This window comes from Pristis pectinata, chromosome 37, assembly GCF_009764475.1.
Source record: "Pristis pectinata isolate sPriPec2 chromosome 37, sPriPec2.1.pri, whole genome shotgun sequence".
In the NCBI taxonomy this organism is placed as follows: Eukaryota; Metazoa; Chordata; class Chondrichthyes; order Rhinopristiformes; family Pristidae; genus Pristis; species Pristis pectinata.
Window position 1 is genome coordinate 4,446,604 of NC_067440.1, and position 19,911 is coordinate 4,466,514.

The following is a 19,911-nucleotide window of genomic DNA, read 5'->3' on the forward strand; positions in this document are numbered from 1 at the left end:
TTCCTTAAGATTCATTAAGATCCTGTTGTAGTCCTAGAAAAACTTTTTCACTATCCACTATGCCACCAATTTTGGTGTCATCTGCAAACCTAATAGGCTAATAATATTGTCATCCAAGTCATTAACCTGGATGACAAACAACACCAGTGGTCCCTCCACCTCCTCCCTCACCACCATTCTAGGACCTAAACAGGCCTTGCCGCTGAGCAAGAGATTTGCACGAAGCTCCTCCAACTTGGGAGTATTGCATTGGGTGCTCCCGATGTGGCCTCCGCTGTATCAGCGAGGCCAAGAGTAGACTAGGTGACTATTCCACAGAGCATCTGTGCTCTGTCCGCAATGAACTTCTGGCTGCAATTCATTTCTCCCACCTCCTGCCCCTCTGCCTTCAGATTTCTGAGCGATCCCATGATCGCATCCGATCTCATTATTCCTTTTTTTTGCACTAATTATTTATTGTTGTAATTTATAGATTTTTATGTCTGCAGTGTACTGCTGCCACAAAACAACAAATTTCACGTCATAGGTCAGCGATAATAAATCTGATTCTGATTCAGTTCCTCTTCCCATTCCCACACCAACCTGTCTGTCCTTGGCCTTCACCACTGCCACGGTGACGCCAAACGCAAACTAGAACAGCACATTATATTCCACTAGGGTAGCCTACAGCCCAATGGTATGAAGACTGAATTTTCCACTTTCAGGTAACCCACACCTCCTGTGTTCCTTTTTCACTCCCACCTGTCCACCCAGGTTCTTGCTTCCTCTGTTCACCTCTCCAATCCCTCCCCACCCCTCTCATCACCCTCCCCCACCTGATCCCATCTGCCCGTTGTCCCCCACCTCACCTGGTTCCACCTATCACCTTGCCCCTGTCTCCTACCCATGTGGTTGTCTCCCCTCTACACCCTCTGTCCTGGGGCAGGGTCTTGGCCCCGAAAACCGACCGTCCCTTTCACCCCCACAGACGTTGCTTGACCCCCTGAGTTCCTCCAGGAGTTTGCTTGTTCTTTCAGATTCTGGTACCTGCAGTCTCTGGTGTCTCCGTGGGCTAATGGGAGCCAGGGCATGAGTGTGTAGGGAGACCCGGGTGGTGGCTGCTGAGTGTGGGACCAGGAACCTACGTGTTGAGACCACCACCACCCACCCCCCCCCCCCCTGCTGGGCTGGGCTGGGCTGGGGTCCTGGCAGAATGGGGGTGTACTGGTGGGGGTGTGGTGTGGGAGGGGTCTGGGCTGGGTGGGGGTGTGGTATGGGAGGGGTCCTGGTTGGGCGAGTGTGTACTGGCTGGGGGTCTGGGTTGGGTGGGGGGGTGGTGTGGGTGGGGTCCAGGTTGGGTGGGGGTGTACTGGCTGGGGATGGGGTTGGGTGTGGGTCAGGTCGGGTGGGGGTCTGGGTTGGGTGTGGGTCCAAGTTGGGTGGGGGGCTGGTGGGAGTCCGGGTGGGGGCCCTTTTATCGCCGCGCATGTCTCTGAAGGTCTCAGGCCCCACGATGAGCTGGAGCTGTGGCTGAGCCACCTCCAGCTACATCTGGGAGGTGCCCCACACCTTGGAGCAAGTGACCAGATGTTGATGGGAGGTGGGGAGGCCCTTCCAGAACTTCCACCCTAGCCAATTTGAGGGAAGGCCACCCTGTGAGGGAGTGCTCGTTGTTGGGGGGATGGCAGATCACAGGGACAGGGCTCGGGAATCTCCTCCTGGACACCAGCTGACGTGTGCCCTCACCCACACTGTAAGGTCCTCTGCCCCTTGACGGACTGAGTCAGTGGGAACTGGCAGCCTGCAGACAAGTAACTCGAATAAAATGAGAGGCATGGACAGAATAGAGAGCAGGTATCATTTTTCTAAGTGTAGCGGTTAGCATAACACTATTACAGCACCAGAGACCCAGGTTCAATTCCAGCCTCTCTCTGTAAGGAGTTTGTCCATTCTCCTTGTGTCTGCGTGGGTTTCCTCCGGGTGCTCCAGTTTCCTCCCACATTCCAAAGACGTATGGGTTAGAAAGTTGTGGGCATGCTATGTTGGCGCCAGAAGTGTGGCGACACTTGCGGGCTGCCCCCCAGAGCACTCTCTGCAAAGATGTATGTCACTGTGTGTTTCCATGTACAAGTGACTGATAAAGAAATCAATATCATATCAAATCAAATCAAAATGTGGAGTACTAGAGAGCATGCATTTAAGGTGAGAGGGGGTAATTTTGAAGGAGATGTGCAGGATATTTTTTTTACACAGAGTGTGGTGGGTGCTGGAATGTGCTGCCAGGGGTGGTGCTGGAGGCAGATACGATAGAGGCGTTTAAGAAGCTCTGAGATCGGCACATGAATGTGCAGAGAATGGAGGGATCTGGACCATGTGCAGGCAGAAGGGATTAGGTACTGTTAGCTTAATTAGTTTGGCACAACGTCATGGGCCGAAGGGCCTGTTCCTGTGCTGCATTGTTCTGTGTTCTATGTTCTAACCTGCCGAGTTCCACGACCTTCAGCAGGACTTCTACACAAAAGGTCTATGCTTGCTCTAATGTGCTCAGTGCAGGGGAAGCTGCTACATGACTGTAACCCTTTACCTTCCCCAGGTGACTGCCTGGAGTGATCTGTGAGTGCAGCGGGCAAGGTGACGAGCACACACTGAAGCTGACAGGATTGCAGGTGAAATGCTTTTATTGGTGTGAACTCACAGGCGTGTCGCACGGTACAGACCGCAGCCCGTGGGGTGGGTGGGCCCATCCGCTGCCCTTCACTGGGTCAAGGTTGATTTGAGGGGAACGACCTTGCCTTTGGTTTCCACTCTGGCCGTCAGCCAGCCAATCACGTTGCCCTGAGGGGTGGAGTCGCCCTTGGAGAGTTTCTGGATCGTTTTGGGGTGCAGCACCCGGTTCCACAAGTTGACATCCAGAATCTCGCCCACAAAACTTGTCTCTCTGGCCATGCTGCCCTTCTGCTGGCCTAGGATCACCGTGCCCCCACTGGTGACAGGCTGCGTGTCCTCCTGCATTTTGCGGGTGGATGGCTCCCCGTTGACATACAGACCGACCAGCTGCTTCTCTTTCTCCCGGGTGATGCAGATGTGGACCCAACCCCAGAGGTTGACGGGCAGCTGGAATTGGATCTCCCTGCCGCCGATGATCACCTTCAAGGTTCTTTCATCCTCACGGCTCAGCACCAGGTCCTGGGGGACAGTGGACGTGTAGGAAAAGAGTGTCTGCCTGGTCCGCTGCTCCGTGTTGTACCGCAGGCACAGCGTCAGGTCATTGAGACTCATTTCCTTCTGTGGCTGTATCACCACGTAGTCACTTATTGTGTTCCTGGGAAACAGCAGCGATTCCTCGATTAATCCTGCAGAGAAGGGGAAAGAACAGAAGGATCAGTGTGGCCATCTATATGTGGAGCCACGGAAGGTGGATGAAGTCTTAAACAAATATTTCTTGTATTTACTGTGAAGGACATGGGACCTAGAGAGTTCGGGGAAGAGAACAGTATTATCCTGAAACATATCGACATGGTATGGAAACTCCAATGCACAGGAACGCAAGAGGCTACAGAGAGCCGTGGAGAAAAGCAGGCGGTCAACGTTTTGGGTCAGGGCCCTTCTTCAGGACTGAAGGTAGGAAAAGGAGAAGCCCGATATGTAGGGGGAACTTCTTCACTCAAAGAGTGGTGGGAGTGTGGAACGGGCTGCCATCTGATGTAGTAAATGCAGGCTCACTCTTAAGTTTTAAGAATAAATTGGATAGGTACATGGATGGGAGAGGTCTGGAAGGTTATGGACTGGGTGCAGGTAAATGGGACTAGCGGAATAACGTTTCGGCACAGACTAGAAGGGTTGAATGGCCTGTTTTCTGTGCTGTAGTGTTCTATGGTTCTATGGAGGGAAAAGCAGAGCAGTGATAGGTGGACAAAAGAGGGGAAGCGGGGTGGGCACAGGGTGGTGATAGGTAGATGAAGGTTAGAACCATAGAACAATACAGCACAATACAGGCCCTTCGGCCCACCATGTTGTGCCGACCTTCAAACCACTCCTAAGATATCTAACCCCTTCCTCCCACATATCCCTCTATCTTAAATTCCTCCATGTGCTTATCTAACAATCTCTTGAACTTGACCAATGTATCAGCCTCCACCACCACCCCAGGCAGCACGTTCCATGCACCAACCACTCTCTGGGTGAAAAACCTCCCTCTGATATCTCCCTTGAACTTCCCCCCGCCATTACCTTAAAGCCATGCCCTTTTGTATTGAGCATTGGTGCCCTGGGAAAGAGGCGCTGGCTGTCCACTCTGTCTATTCCTCTTAATATTTTGTACGCCTCTATCATGTCTCCTCTCATCCTCCTCCTCTCCAATGAGTAAAGCCTCATAATCCATAATCTCTAATCCAGGCAGCATCCTGGTAAATCTCCTCTGCACCCTTTCTAACACCTCCACATCCTTCCTATAACGAGGCGACCAGAACTGGACACAGTACTCCAAGTGTGGTCTAACCAGAGTTTTGTAAAGCTGCATCATTACTTCGCGGCTCTTAAACTCGATCCCATGATTTATAAAAGCTAACATCCCATAAGCTTTCTTAACTACCCTATCCACCTGTGTGGCAACTTTCAGTGATCTGTGGATATGAACCCCCAGATCCCTCTGTTCCTCTACACTGCCTAGAATCCTGCCATTTACCTTGTATTCCGCCTTGGAATTTGTCCTTCCAAAGTGTACCACCTCACACTTCTCTGGATTGAATTCCATCTGCCACTTGTCAGCCCAGCTCTGCATCCAATCAATATCCTTCTGTAAGCTTCGACAGCCCTCCACACTATCCACAACACCACCGATCTTTGTGTCATCTGCAAACTTGCTAACCCACCCTTCCACCCCCTCATCTAAGTCATTAATAAATATCACAAAAAGTAGAGGTGCCAGAACCGATCCCTGCAGGACACCACTAGTCACAGCCCTCCAATCCGAATGCACTCCCTCCACCGCAACCCTCTGCTTTCTACAGGCAAGCCAATTCTGAATCCACACAGCCAAGCTTCCCCGGATCCCTTGGCCCCTGACCTTCTGAAGAAGCCTACCATGCGGAACCTTGTAAAACGCCTTACTAAAATCCATGTAGACCACATCTACTGCACTACCCTCATCAATCTGCCTGGTCACCTCCTCAAAGAACCCTATCAGGCTTGTGAGGCAAGATCTTCCCTTCACAAATCCATGCTGGCTGTCCCTAATCAGTCCATCATTCTCTAAATGATTATAGATCCTATCTCTTAGAATCTTTTCCAACAGCTTACCCACCACAGGTAAGGCTCACCAGTCTGTAATTCCCTAGACTATCCCTACTACCTTTTTTGAATAAGGGGACAACATTCGCCACCCTCCAATCCTCCAGTACCATCCCCGTGGACAACGAGGACTCAAAGATCCTAGCCAATGGTTCAGCAATGTCCTCCCTTGCCACCCGAAGCAGCCTGGGGAATATTCCGTAAGGCCCCGGGGACTTATCTGTCCAAATATTTTCTAACAGCTCCAACACATCCTCTGTCTTGATATCTACATACTCTAGAACATTATCCTTACCAACACTGCCCTCAGCGTCATCAAGACCCCTCTCCTTGGTGAATACTGAAGAGAAGTATTCATTGAGAACCTCACCCACTTCCACAGCTTCCAGGCACAGCTTCCCACCTTTGTCTTTAATCGGACCTACCTTTACTCTAGCCATCCTTCTGCTCTTCACGTACAAGAAAAAAGCCTTGGGATGCTCCTTAACCCTACTCGCTAAAGCCTTTTCATGTCCCCTTCTCGCTCTCCTCAGCCCCTTCTTAAGTTCCCTCCTTGCTACTCTATATTCCTCACGAGTCCTGTCTGATCCTTGCTGTTTACACCTTATATATGCTGCCTTCTTCCTAACTAGTTTTTCCACCTCTCTCTTCACCCACGGTTCCTTCACCCTGCCATTCCTTCTCTGCATCACTGAGACAAATTTATCCCTAACATCCTGCAAGAGATCCCTGAACATCGACCACATCTCTATAGTACATTTCCCTTCAAAAATGTCATCCCAATTCACACTCTGAAGTTCTCGCCTTATAGCCTCATAATTCGCCTTTCCCCAATTAAATATTTTCCCATCCTCTTTGCTCCTATCCCTGTCCATGGCAATTCTAAAGGTTATGGAGCAGTGGTCACTGTCCCTCAAATGCTCACCCACCGATGGATCTGTCACCTGACCCAGTCCATTACCTAAAACTGGATCTGATATGGCATTTCCTCTAGTCGGCCTGTCAACATACTGTGACAGGAATCCATCCTGGACACACTTAACAAACTCTGCCCCGTCTAAACCTTTGGCACTAAGCAGATGCCAATCAATATTTGGGAAGTTGAAGTCTCCCACTATAATAACCCTGTTATTTTTAAGAGATAGTGATAGGCGGGAGGAGGGGAGACCAGGTTTGGTCTTGGAACCTTGCAGCCTTACAGCATGAATGTTGAATTCTCCCACTTTAGGTAATCCCCACAACCTTACCCACAAACCCCCAAGTGCGCCCTTGAAGCGCATAAAAGTCCCCAGGGCCTAACCAAATGTATCCTATAACATTGTGGGAAACAAGGGAAAAAACTGCTGGAGCCCTGGCAGAGATTGTTGTAGCTTCCTTAGCCACGGGTGAGGTACCAGAAGACTGGTTGATGGTGACTGTTGTTCCTTTGTTTAAGAAGGGCTGCAAGGACAAGCCAGGGAACCACAGGCTGCTGAACCTGGCATCAGTGGTGGGAACGTTGTTGGAGAGGATTCTGAGAGACAGGAGCTATCTGCATTTGGAAAGATAAGGTAAGGATACTCGTCATGGCTTAGTATGTGGAAAATCATATCTCACAAATCTGATTGAATTTTGCCGAGAAGAATCGACCAGGGAAGGGTGGGAGATGTCCGGTGCGATGTGGGGAGGGGCGCGTGGCGGATCTCCTAATGGGTCTCCTGCTGGGCCTGGCCAAGCTGGCCATCCACGGGACGTGGAGGCGGGCAGCCGGGGGTTCCGGCAGGTCGGTCTGCCTGCCCGCCCGTCTTCCGCGCTTACGTGCGTGTGCGGGTGTCTTTGGAACTGGAGCGCGTGGTCTTCTTGGGCGCCCTGGCCGAGTTTCGCGCTCGGTGGGCCCCTCAGGGGATCGTGTGTGTTGTGGACGAGACCAATGCGATTTTGGTATAAAGTGTTGTGTGTTGCAGTAGTGGGCGTGGTGTTGCGCGGGTATTGGTTTTGGCCGGGTTGTTTCTTTCTGTACTAGGTGTAGTGTATTTGCTGTTGGTTGTTTTTTGTAGTGTTTTTACCGAATAAACATTTTGTACAAAAAAAAGGGTGGGAGATGTTGTTGATATGGACTCCAGCAAGACCTTTGACAATGTCCTGTACAATACACTGGTCTGGAAGGTTTGAACGCATAAGACCTGAGGTGTTAGCCAATTGGAGATGAAGTAAGCCTGGTGACGGAAATTGGAGGGTGGTAGAGGAGGGGTGTTTTTCAGATTAGAGGCCTGTGAGCAGTGGATATGTCGCAGGGATCGGTGCTGAGTCCTCCCTTTGACCCACTTACCTTCATCAGATTGGCAATGATTACAAGAGTTGGGACGTCATGCTAAAGTCATACAGAACGTTGGTTAGACCACGACTAGGAGTATTGCGTGCAGTTCTGGTTGTCATGCAGGAAGGATGTGATTAAACTAGAGAGGGTGCAGAAGAGATTCACGAGGATGTTGCCTGGACTTGAGTTATAAGGAGAGACTGGAAGGGTTGGAAATGTTTTCTCTGGAGCGAAGGACACTGAAGGATGATCTTATAGAAGTTTATAAAATTATGAGGGGCATAGATCAAGTAGATATCCGGAGTCTTTTTTTTCCCAGGATAGGGAAGTCTACAACTTGAAGGACATAGGTTTATGGTGACAGGGGACCTGAGAGGCAAGTTTTTCATACAGATGGTTGTGGGTTATGTGGAACGAGCAGCCACAGGAAGTGGTTGAGCCTTGTACATTAACAACATTTAGAAGGTACTTGGACAGGTGAATTGATAGGATAGGTTTAGAGGGATATGGGCCACACGCAGGAAAATGGGACCAGCTTAGATAGGCATCTTGGTCAGCATGGACGTTGGGCCGTAGGGCCTGCTTCCGTGCTGTATGACTCTATGACCCGAAGGGAGGGTCACCACTAGTTAACCACAGTGTTAGCCCAGGTCATCACTGGTTAATGCTGGGGAGATTGTACAGATCAGGTTTGTATTCAGATGGTGCTCGATAAATGAAGGAGAGTGGAATGAGTCAGTTTATAATGAGTTGGTGTGCGCGGCATCTATTAATGTGGGCGCAAATGCAAATATTTGGCTTCCATATTAACCCACTTTCCTGTGGTGCACACAAGAGATTAGAGACAGTTAAACCAGCAAATGTGCCGGATGTGATTCAAGTTTTGTAACGGGTTTAATGACATGCCAGGGTTATGCTGTGGAGAGGTGCGACATGCCATGAGCTCGGTCCCTGTGGGTTGTCCTGTCACCTGCCAAACTGACTGGTTGTCAGGTGAAAATCCCTGGGCTTGCTGGGTCTGCCCACCTGTCTGCATGTGTTCCGCACGTGTGTCTGTTTACTGTAGGTGGGGGGGGGGAGCGGTGTGAACATGCGTGCAGACAAGAATGTATTAATGTGTGCAAGAGTTTGCACACATGAGTGTAAGTGTGAGTATGCATGAACATATGTGCATGAGTGGCGTGCATGAGTGTGGAGGCTTGCATCTTTGCACACGTGTGTTTGTCTATGTGTAGGTGAATGTGTGTGCGGCACGTGGGTGAGCGGCTGTGGGTATGACTCCCTTGGCATCTGTACAGGATAGCTGGTCCAACTTACCACTTTGAAGGGGCACAGATGGTGACAGCCTCCACCATCACCAAGCCATGCACCATCTGTGCCAAATTTCCGCTGCTCGACAGACTTACCTATCAACGAATGCTGTGTGGCGCAAGCCTGCAGTGGATTGGAAGACCACGATCAGTCCTCACAACTGCCATTGACCCCAGAAATAAGCACTAGAGCCATTTCACTGTGATCATAAGTCATCGACACTGGAAATGTCACACTGAAGAAAACCCACTTCCATTTCTCAATGCACATACCCATCCATCCACATACAGTGGCATGCAAAAGTTTGGGCACCCCTGGTCAAAATTTCTGTTACTGTGAATAGCTAAGCGAGTAAAACAAGACCTGATTTCCAAATGGCATAAAGTTAAAGATGCCACATTTCTTTAACATTTTAAGCAAGATTACTTTTTTGTTTCTATCTTTTACAGTTTCAAAATAACAAAAAAGGAAAAGGGCCTGAAGCAAAGGTTTGGGCACCCTGCATGGACAGTACTTAGTAACACCCCCTTTGGCAAGTATCACAGCTTGTAAATGCTTTTTGTATCCAGCTAAGAGTCTTTCAATTCTTATTTGGGGGATTTTCGCCCATTCTTCCTTGCGAAGGGTTCTAGTTCTGTGAGATTCTTGGGCTGTCTTGCACACCCTGCTCTTTTGAGGTCTATGCACAGATTTTCGATGACATTTAGGTCAGGGGACTGTGAAGGCCATGGCAAAACCTTCAGCTTGTGCCTCTTGAGGTAGTCCATTGTGGATTTTGAGGTGTGTTTAGCATCGTTATCCTGTTGTAGAAGCCATCCTCTTTTCATCTTCAGCTTTTTTACAGACGGTGTGATGTTTGCTTCCAGAATTTGCTGGTATTTAATTGAATTCATTCTTCCCTCTACCAGTGAAATGTTCCCCGTGCCACTGGCTGCAAAACAAGCCCAAAGCATGATCGATCCACCCCTGTGCTTAACACTTGGAGAGGTGTTCTTTCCATGAAATTCTGTACCCTTTTTTCTCCGAACATACCTTTGCTCATTGCAGCCAAAAAGTTCTATTTTAACTTCATCAGTCCACAGGACTTGTTTCCAAAATGCATTGGGCTTGCTTAGATGTTCCTTTGCAAACTTCTGACGCTGAATTTTGTGGTGAGGACGCAGGAAAGTTTGGAGAAAAAGGGGTGTAGAATTTCATGAAAAAAAACCTCTCCAACTGTTAAGCACGGGGTGGATCGATCATGCTTTGGGCTTGTGTTGCAGCCAGTGGCACGGGGAACATTTCACTGGTAGAGGGAAGAATGAATTCAATTAAATACCAGCAAATTCTGGAAGCAAACATCACACCATCTGTAAAAAAGCTGAAGATGAAAAGAGGATGGCTTCTACAACAGGATAACGATCCTAAGTACACCTCAAAATCCACAATGGACTACCTCAAGAGGCACAAGCTGAAGGTTTTGCCATGGCCCTCACAGTCCACCGACCAAAATATTATGGAAAATCTGTGCATAGACCTCAAAAGAGCAGTGCATGCAAGACGGCCCAAGAATCTCACAGAGCTAGAAGCCTTTTGCAAGGAAGAATGGGTGAAAATTCCCCAAACAAGAATTGAAAGACTCTTAGCTGGTTACAGAAAGCGTTTACAAGCTGTGATACTTGCCAAAGGGGGTGTTACTAAGTACTGACCATGCAGGGTGCCCAAACCTTTGCTTCAGGCCCTTTTCCTTCTTTGTTATTTTGAAACTGTAAAATGTCGAAATAAAAAAGTAATCTTGCTTAAAATATTAAAGAAATGTGTCATCTTTAACTTTATGCCTTTTGGAAATCAGGTCATCTTTTACCCGCTTAGCTATTCACAGTAACAGAAATTTTGACCAGGGGTGCCCAGACCTTTGCATGCCACTGTATATTAAAGACACAGGAACAGAAAACAAACTTCTGGGGGAACTCAACAGGTCAGGCAGCATCTGTGGAGGGAAATGCACAGTCGACATTGTTGGGTTGAGACCCTTCATCTGGACTGACCCCGCTCAGTTCCGCCAGCAGTTTGTTTATGCTTCAGGTTCCAGCATCTGCAGTCTCCCTGTGTCTCCATGAACGTTATAGATAATGTGTTGCATTTTTCATTATAGGAAGGATGTGGAAGCATTGGAAAGGGTGCAGAGGAGATTTACCAGGATGCTGCCTGGTTTAGAGAGTATGCATTATGAGGCGAGACTAAGGGTGCTGGGACTTTGCTGTTTGGAGAGGAGGAGGATGAAGGGAGACATGATAGAAGTGTACAAAATATTAAGAGGAATAGATGGAGTGGACAGCCAGCGCCTCTTTCCCAGGGCACCAATGCTCAATACAAGAGGGCATGGCTTTAAAGTAATAGGTGAGAAGTTCAAGGATAAAACGTATTGGTTTATTATCCTCACTTGTACTGAGGTACAGTGAAAAGCTTGTCTTACAAACCGATTGTATAGGTCAATTCATTACACAGTGCAGTTACATTGAGTTAGTACAAAGTGCATTGATGTAGTACAGGTAAAAACAGTAACAGCACAGAGTAGATATCAAAGGAAGGTTTTTTACCCAGAGTGTGGTTGGGGCATGGAACACGCTGCCTGGGGCGGTGGTGGAGGCAGGTACATTGGTCAAATTCAAGAGATTGCTAGATAAGCATATGGATGAATTTAAAATAGAGGGATACAGGGGAGGTAAAGGTTAGATAGTCTCAGACGAGGTTTAAGGGTCTGCACAACATTGTGGGCCAAAGGGCCTGTATTGTGCTGTACTGTTCTATGATTCTATGATAACAACGTGTTATGCACAATTAAAATAACTGTAGAACTGCTTCACGCTAAGAACTTCATTAGATTTTGGGATGTCAGGTACTGGCAGGATAGGTACAGTAAATAGCAGGGACCTTAGCAGCATTGATGTGATCTCAGGATTCAGGTTCATGGTCCCCTGAAAATGGTGGTGCAGTTGAATAGGGTAGTAACAAAGGCATTTGTCCTGCTTGCCTTCACAGGCCAAGGCTTTGAGTATAAGAGTTAGGGTGTCATGTTGCAGCTGTATGAAACACTGGTCAGGCCACACTTGGAGAATTGTGTACAGTTCTGGTCGCCACACTTCTGGAAGAGTGTGGTAGCGTTAGAAAAAGTGCAGGAAAGATTCACAAGCATATTGCCTGGAGTGGAGGGCTTCAGTTACGAGGCTGGGTTTGTTGTGTCTGCAGTGCAGGAGGCTGACGGGTAACCTTATAGATGTTTATAAGATTAAGAGAGGAATAAGTGTGGATAGTCAGAATCCTTTTCCCAGGGCAGGAGTGCCTAAAGCTATGGGGCATAGGTTTAAGGTGAGAGGGAGAAACTGAAGGGCAAGAGATCTGAAGGGCAAGTTTTTCCCACAGAGGGTGGTGGTTATTTGGAACAAGTTGTCAGAGGAGTGGTGGAGGCAGACACTGTTGCGCTTAAAAGGCATTTGGGCAGGTACTTGGATAGGAAAGGAGTAGAAGGATATGGACTTAATGCAGACATGTAGTATGGGATTAGTATAGATAGACATCACAGTCAGCATGGACAAGTTAGGCCAAAGGACCTGTTTCTGTGCTATACATCGCTATGACTCTACTAGCTGGGTTGCAGATCTGTCTTTACCTGTCGCTGTCTTGCTGAAGCAGCCAGCATAATCAAAGGTCTCACCCACCCGCATCATTCTGTCTCCTCTCCTCTTCCATCGGGTAGAAGATACAGGAGCCTGAGGGCGCGTACCACCAGACTTAAGGACAGCTTCTACCCCACTGTGATAAGACTGTTGAATGGTTCCCTGAGACGATAAGATGGACTCTGACCTCACGATCTACCTTGTTGTGACCATGCACCTTATTGCACTGCACTTTCTCTGTAGCTGTGACACTTTACTCTGTACTGTTATTGTTTTTACCTGTACTACATCAATGCACTCTGTACTAACCCAGTGTAACTGCACTGTGTAATGAATTGATCTGTACGATCGGTATGCAAGACAAGTTTTTCACTGTATCTCAGTACAAGTGACAATAATAAACCAATACCAATTCCAATAATAGCGCAGGACCCTCTATACCGTGCCAGGACAGCCCAGATTTAAAAGGGGTCAAGGGTTTTCCCACACCAACAGCAAAACAATTGAGCCATGTATGGGCCACAGCTTCACCTGGGTTGGGTCCAGAGCCAGACAGTGACAGGATTCACAGACTCTGGCACAGGCTCACAAATAAACTGAATTTGACTTGAAAAATATATGGAGAGAGAGATACAGCAGGAAGACAGGCCTCTCGGCCCACCGGGTCCGCACCAACCGTCAAGCACCCATTTACTTTCATCCTGCATTAATCCCATTTTTTATTCTCCCCACATTCTCATCAACCCCCCCCCCCCCCCAGACTCTACCCCTCACCTGTACACCAGGAGAAATCCACTGGCAAATTACCCTACCAACCTGCACGCCTTTGGGGTGTGGAAAGAAACTGGAACATCCAGGAGAAACCACACAGTTGGAGAGAGGACGTACAAACTCCACACAGACAGCACCCGAGCTCAGGATTGAACCCGGGTCTCTGCTGGTGTGAGGCAGCAGCTTTACCAGCTGCGCAACGGTGCTGCCAAAATACATTCCAAACAAAATGCTTTTCCATTATCCCCAAGACGTGGGATTTGGGTGAACGTTTTCACAAGTGGGCAGAAGTGGCAGCAGGGCTGAGGAGTGGGAGTGTTTTAAAATTCTACAAAGGAAGACAAAAATATTTCTAAAGAAATAAAGACTCAATCAGACAGGAAAAGAACATAACAGACCATGAGAGCTTGTTTACACGTGTAAAAAGAAAAGGGGCAAGGGAAAATGTGGGGCCTGTATGGACAGAGAGAGGGGGAGGAATTTACAGCAGAGAATAAGAAAATGGCTAAAGAATTAAACAATGTGAAGCAACACAGAAAGGTGCTGGAGGAACTCAGCAGGTCAGGCAGCATCTTTCGAGGGAAAGTCCAGATCCAGATGAAGGGTCTCGACCTGAGACGTCGACTGTCCATCTCCCCCAACAGATGCTGCCTGACCCACTGAGTTCCTTCAGCGGTTTGTTTGTTGCTCCAGATTCTGGCATAGAATCATAGAACAGTACAGCACAATACAGGCCCTTCGGCCCACAATGTCGTGCTGACCTTTAAACCTCACCTAAGACTATCTAACCCCTTCCTCCCACATATCCCTCTATTTTAAATTCCTCCATATGCTTGTCTAGTAAACTCTTGAATTTGACCAATGTACCTGCCTCCACCACCGCCCCAGGCAGCGCATTCCATGCCCCAACCACTCTCTGAGCAAAAAACCTTCCTCTGATATCTCCTTGAACTTCCCACCCATTACTTTAAAGCCATGCCCTCTTGTATTGAGCATTGGTGCCCTGGGAAAGAGGCGCTGGCTGTCCACTCTATCTATTCCTCTCAATCATCTGCAGTCTCTTGTATCAACTAGGATTGAGAATTGGTTATTGGACAAAGTGTGGGATTAGATGTGTTGTGAGCTGGCAGACCGTGACTGGTGGGGTGCTGCAGGGAGCAGTACTTGGGCCCCACCTTCTCACGGTCTGCAGTAACCATTTGGCTGAGGGGACCACATGCCAAATCTCCAAGTCTGCCGATAACACTGAACGAGGTGGGACGGTGGGTACAGAGGAGGGTGTGGAGAGGCTTCACAGGGATATGGACAAGCTGAGTGAGTGGGTGAGAACTGTGGACAAACGTGAGCTCGTCCACTTTGGTGCACATCACGGAACAGCAGAGCATTTGTTAACTGATGCAAGATGGGGTGGTGTCGGTGTCACAGGGATCCAGTTGTGTTTGCAGTCACTGAGGGACAACAGGCAGGCGCAGCCAGTGACCGGGAGGGCAAATGATACGTTGGCCTTTATGACAAGGGGATTTGAATATAGGTGTAAGGAAGTGTTATTGCAGTGGCGTGGGGACTGGGTGAGACTGCACCTGGAGTATTGTGTACAGTTTCCTTACCTGGGACGGGACGTACTTGTCACAGAGCAAGTGCAGTGAAGGTTCACCAAACAGGTTCCAGGAACGGTGGATTTGCCGTATGAGGAGAGATTTGAGTCCGAACTCTGCAGAGTTTGGAAGGATGAGAGGGGATCTCACTGAAACATGCAAAATTCTTAAAAGGGCTTGACCGCTGGATGTGGGGAGGGTGTTGCCCCCGACTGAGGAGTCTAGGGTCGGGGAGTCCACAGTTTGAGGATAAGGGGTGGGTCGTTGAGGTTGGGATTGGAGACATTTCTCACTCAGAAGGTGGTGACTGTTTGGGATTCTCCACCGCAGGGGTGTGGAGACTCAGTCTGGAGATTAAGGACATGAAGGGAAATGGGGACGGTGCAGGAAGGTGGCGCTGAGGTGGAGGATTAGTCACGATCCTGGAATGATGGGCTGGGTTTGAAAGGCTGCATGGCCTACTTCTATTTCTATGTTCTTATGAATAAAGTTATGAAAATTAGCATCGCATTCATTTTGTAGCAAGTAGGTGCACCTTGTATATACTCACAAACTGGAATCTGACAAAATCACAAAGCTATTTCCACCCTTCCCTCCTCCATCGGCCTATCACCCATCCTCACCTGGATCCACCAATTGCCTACCAGCTTTTGCCCACCCCTCCCCATCATCCCTTTAATACCGGTTATCTTCCCTCTGTCTTTCAGTCCAGGTGAAGGGTCTCGACCCGAAACGTCGACTGTTCATTTCCATCCTGACCCGCCGAGCTCCTCCAGCAGTTTGCTTTTTGTTCCAGATTCCAACATCTGCCGTCATCTGAGTCTCCAGGTTAATTCTAATTTTTGTGCCTCAAGTGTTCCAGAGTCATTCTGCGGGAAATCCTGATGCTCTCCCTGCTTTAACTGGTGGCTTAGCACCACCCCTGTTCCCCGCCACGGATCCGGTGTCAGACCTTACGTTAGCTGTGGACACCAGCATGGCAGCAGCAGACGTACTGCCCCAGCACCAGTGACGGATGTATGGGCCAGGAGATGGCGCTGGGTCTGGGGGATAGAACTCAGGCATACTCTTCTGCTGAGCTCCACATTTCAATGGGGACACCTGTGCAGTCAGCCATACCTGTGAGCCTGTGCCAACCTTAGCCAACGTTGGGCCTGTGTGTGTGTGTGTGTGTGTGTGTGTGTGTGTGTGTGTGTGTGTGTGTGTGTGTGTGCGCGCGCGTGCGCGCGCGCGCTCGGCTGTGATTCCAGCACGGTGAGTGGGTGTGAAGTGCAAGGGGCACTTTATTGCATTTACCTTGCCGCTGCTCACCAACAACCAGCGAAGTGATGACAGCAGCCACAGACGTCAGGAGAAACAGCTTCATGGTCAGAGCCTGCCTGCGTGGAGGGAACAAACTGGATTAAACCTTGGTACCCAGAGACCCCTGGACCCTGCCTTTCCCTCCTCGCAGTCCTGGAGTCCTGCGTTCCCTTACACAGAGTCCTAGAGTCCTGGAGTCCTGCGTTCCCCTACACAGAGTCCTGGAGTCCTGCGTTCCCCTACACAGAGTCCTGGAGTCCTGCGTTCCCCTACACAGAGTCCTGGAGTCCTGCGTTCCCCTACACAGAGTCCTGGAGTCCTGCGTTCCCCTACACAGAGTCCTGGAGTCCTGCGATCCCCTTCGCACAGTCCCGGGCTCCTGCTTCCAATGCGCACAGTCCCAGTGTCCTCGATTCTCCTACACACAGACCCAGGGCCCTGCATTCCCTGACACACAGTCCCAGTGTCCTATGTTTCTGTACACACAGTCCCAGGGCTCTGCATCCCTCTGACACCCAGTTCCAAGCCCCTGACCCCAGGCACAGCTCACCCTGCACAGGCTGGCAGGTACACAGTGAGACCTGGCACCTGCCAGTGTGAGGGAGGACCCCCCCCCCCCCCAGCCCAACCCCCCTCCCGCCTCTCTGGGCCACAGCCCCCACCGTCAGCTGGATGAGACTCTGACCCTGACCTTGAGATCTGACTCAAAGCAGCTGGATTGGAGTCATGACCCTGGGCACCCCGCACCTGTTCTCTCCAGCGCAGCTTCTCACCCCTGCCCCCGCCAGCTCCCAGTGTGCTCGGTTGGGCAATTGTCAGCAGGGAAGAGAGGCAAGGGGAGGGTTGGGCAGTGATGGAGAGTGGTGGAAGGGAGAGGAGGTACCTCCCTCCACCACAGTGGGTGGGAAGCTGCCCTGGCTGGTTTAATAGTGGTTCTCTACTGCCACGTGCTGACTAGAATTATTTACTGCTGAGACAAACTCCAAAGTACCGTCCTAGGTGCCGAGAGTGAAGGCTGCTTTGGGCACATGACCTGTGGAGATCCCTGCGTGCTCCCAGGAGCGGCCTGAGAGCCAGAACCCGGCTACGTGGTCTGTCCATCACCTGACCCCGAACGTTGCGAAAGGCTTCACTTACCCACAGTCCACACACACAGGCAGATGCACTCCTGGTCTGTGGAAGGGCGGACGCCGGTCCGGGGGTCCTTATAGCCAGCCCACCGAGTGACAGGCCAATGAGGGCTGAAAGCAGTGAGGGTCACGTGACCCACCCTTGGCTTGGAGCCAGTCTCCTGGGAATGGGCTCCAATTCATGTTGATCTTCTCTTTAAACAAGCTGACCCAGTGTCTGGTGCCAGTTTACTCAGATTACCTCATCAGGACTCCACGACCTTGGTCTCATCAGCATTACCTCCTATCTCCCCATCCACCACCACCACCACCTTCATCCCAGACGCTGGCACTGTGACAGCACCAGCCACAGCGGCTCCTCGCCCTGGTAGGAGGTTGACTGGGTGGCAGGCTCGGAGAGGGGTGCGTCGGTGCAGTAGCGGATTGGAGAGAGAGGGGAGGTTGGGGAGGGTGGAGGGTGTGAGGAGGCAAGAGACACAGAGGTAGTGCAGGCACGGAAGATGGTGGGGAAGGGGAGATGTGAGGATGGGGAGAGAAGGCAGGGCCAATGGTGAGCTCACCAAGCTGGGTGGTCCTCTGGCAATTGACTGGAGCTCTGCTGAAGGCCTGTTGGTGGGACTATCAAACTGCATCCACTGGTTGGCAGCTTCCAAAGTTTCACCCATTCCCGATCAGTTCCACAGACTGGAAGGCAGCCAAAGCAGCCCCACCATTGCTGAGAGGAGGGAGGGAAAAACCCATTAGCCCAAGCAGAAAAAACACTGCAAACTGTTATTAAGGAAGTGGTAACAGAGCACTTAGAAAACTTGGTGAAAGACGCCCTTTGGTCTGCCCGAAACTTGTTGGTCTCCAGCACTGCGAGATGTCTGTAGGAGAATGCTGCTGACTGGCACATTCCAGGCTGCGGGAGTACGTGCTGAGGGACGCACTGAAGCTGGGTGCAGCCAATGCGAGGGCTCGGTGGGGAAGGACTACAGTTTAGAGTTCTTCTGCCACTGGAGAGGGAGGGGTGGGGTCCGGCGAGGAAGCCCCTTAAATATTGTAAATACGGGACTGGGTAGCCCCCAGGGAGCCACACGAGGGGCATCGGTGCTGTGTTTTATTTAAAAATATAACACTAATGAATGATGTGTGCAAGAATGTAAAGGCTTGCACTGTTTTATAATTGTATATAGTTTGTCTTTTATTATGAATAAAGTTTGTTTTGGAATTAAAAAAATAACGATAGGAAGGGCAGAATCAACACTGATTTATGAAAGTGGAATCATGTTTGACAAATCTTTTGAAGCTTTTAAAGGTTATTACTAGCAAAATACATAAGGATGCAGCTGGAAAAATGATTTATTTAGACATTTATAAGGCCTTCAACAAGGAGTCACAAAAATGGTGAACTGCACGTAACACTCCAAAAGTAGAGTTTGGAAACGTGAGAGGAGTTCGCATAGAAATTCTTTTTGGGTTTGTTACAGTAGAAGTGGTCATAGAGTCATACAGCAGGGAAACAGGCCCTTCGGCCCAGCTGGTCTGTGCCGACCAAGATCCCCACCTAAGCTAGTCCCATTTGCCTGCTTTTGGCCCATATCCCTCCAAACCTTTCCTGTCAATGTACCTGTCCCAAGTACCTTTTAAATGTTGTTAATGTACCTGCCTCTGGCAGCTCGTTCCATATCCTGACCACCCTCTGGGTGAAAAAGTTGCCCCTCAGGTTCCTATTAAATCTCTCCCCTCTCACCTTAAACCCAGGCCCTCTGGTTCTTGATTCCCCAACTCTTGGGAAAAAGACTGCACGCATTCACCCTATTTATGCCCCTCATGATTTTATACACCTCTATAAGATCACCTCTCAGTCTCCTACACTCCAGTGAAAAAAGTCCCAACCTGTTCAACCTCTCTCCATAACTCAGTCCCTCGAATCCCGGCAACATCCTCGCAAACCTCCTCTCCAGCTTAATGGCATCTTTCCTATAGCAGGGTGACAAAGACTGAACACAATAGTCCAAATGCAGCCTCACCAACATCTTGTACAAGTGCAACATAACATCCCAACTCCTATACTCAGTGCTCTGACTAATGAAGGCCAGCATTCCAAAAGCCTTCACCACCCTGTCTACCTGTGACACCACTTTCAGGGAACTTGAACCCCAAGGTCCCTCTGTTCCACAACACTCCCCGGGGCCCTACCGTTCACTGTGAATGTCCTGTCCTCATTTGTCTTCCCAAATGCAACACCTCGCACTTATCCGAATGTTGAAAAAAATGTTTAGTTCGGATAAGTGCGAGGAGATTTACAGGGACGTTGCCTGGATTGGGGAGCATGCCTCATGAGGACAGGTTGAGTGAACTTGGCCTTTTCTCCTTGGAGCGACGGAAGATGAGGGGGGACCTGACAGAGGTGTATAAGATGATGAGAGGCATCGATTGTGTGGATAGTCAGAGGCTTTTCCCCAGGGCTGAAATGGTGGCCACAAGAGGACATAGGTTTAAGGTGCTGGGGAGTAGGTAGAGAGGAGATGTCAGGGGTAAGTTTTTTACTCAGAGAGTGGTGAGTGTGTCGAATGGGCTGCCGGCAACGGTGGTGGAGG

At 49.7% G+C, this 19,911-nt stretch overlaps 2 protein-coding genes across 7 annotated transcripts in view; one reads left to right on the top strand and one right to left on the bottom strand.

Annotated features, from left to right (window-relative positions):
- The window catches only part of LOC127586705 (C-reactive protein-like), a 67,399-nt gene that overhangs the window by 1,354 nt on the left and 46,134 nt on the right, over positions 1-19,911 (top strand). For 3 of the 6 annotated variants that reach the window (XM_052044859.1, XM_052044861.1, XM_052044862.1), the window contains exons 2-4: positions 2,573-2,645; positions 3,439-3,600; positions 6,707-6,818. The gene's annotated coding sequence lies outside the window, so the exon portion shown is untranslated. Of the gene's footprint in view, positions 1-1,985; positions 2,646-3,438; positions 3,601-6,703; positions 6,819-19,911 lie in introns of those variants that run through there. The other 3 variants (XM_052044860.1, XM_052044863.1, XM_052044865.1) reach the window with 3 other exon arrangements.
- Positions 2,640-17,994, bottom strand: LOC127586499 (jeltraxin-like). The gene is made up of 4 exons (XM_052044511.1): positions 17,890-17,994; positions 17,191-17,303; positions 16,194-16,276; positions 2,640-3,332 (listed from the first exon to the last, which is right to left on the bottom strand). The coding sequence occupies exons 1-4, from the start codon at positions 17,992-17,994 to the stop codon at positions 2,734-2,736; spliced, it is 900 nt and encodes a 299-aa protein (XP_051900471.1). The 3' UTR covers positions 2,640-2,733.

Excerpts from the sequence above, each read along its gene's own strand:
- LOC127586499 (XM_052044511.1), bottom strand. The coding sequence starts at position 17,994 with ATGGGTGAAACTTTGGAAGCTGCCAACCAGTGGATGCAGTTTGATAGT. Across the intron at positions 17,304-17,889 it reads CCAGAGGACCACCCAGCTTG|GTGATGGACAGACCACGTAG; the intron begins GTGAGCTCACCA and ends GTTCGGGGTCAG. Across the intron at positions 16,277-17,190 it reads CACTCTCGGCACCTAGGACG|GCAGGCTCTGACCATGAAGC; the intron begins GTACTTTGGAGT and ends CCCTCCACGCAG.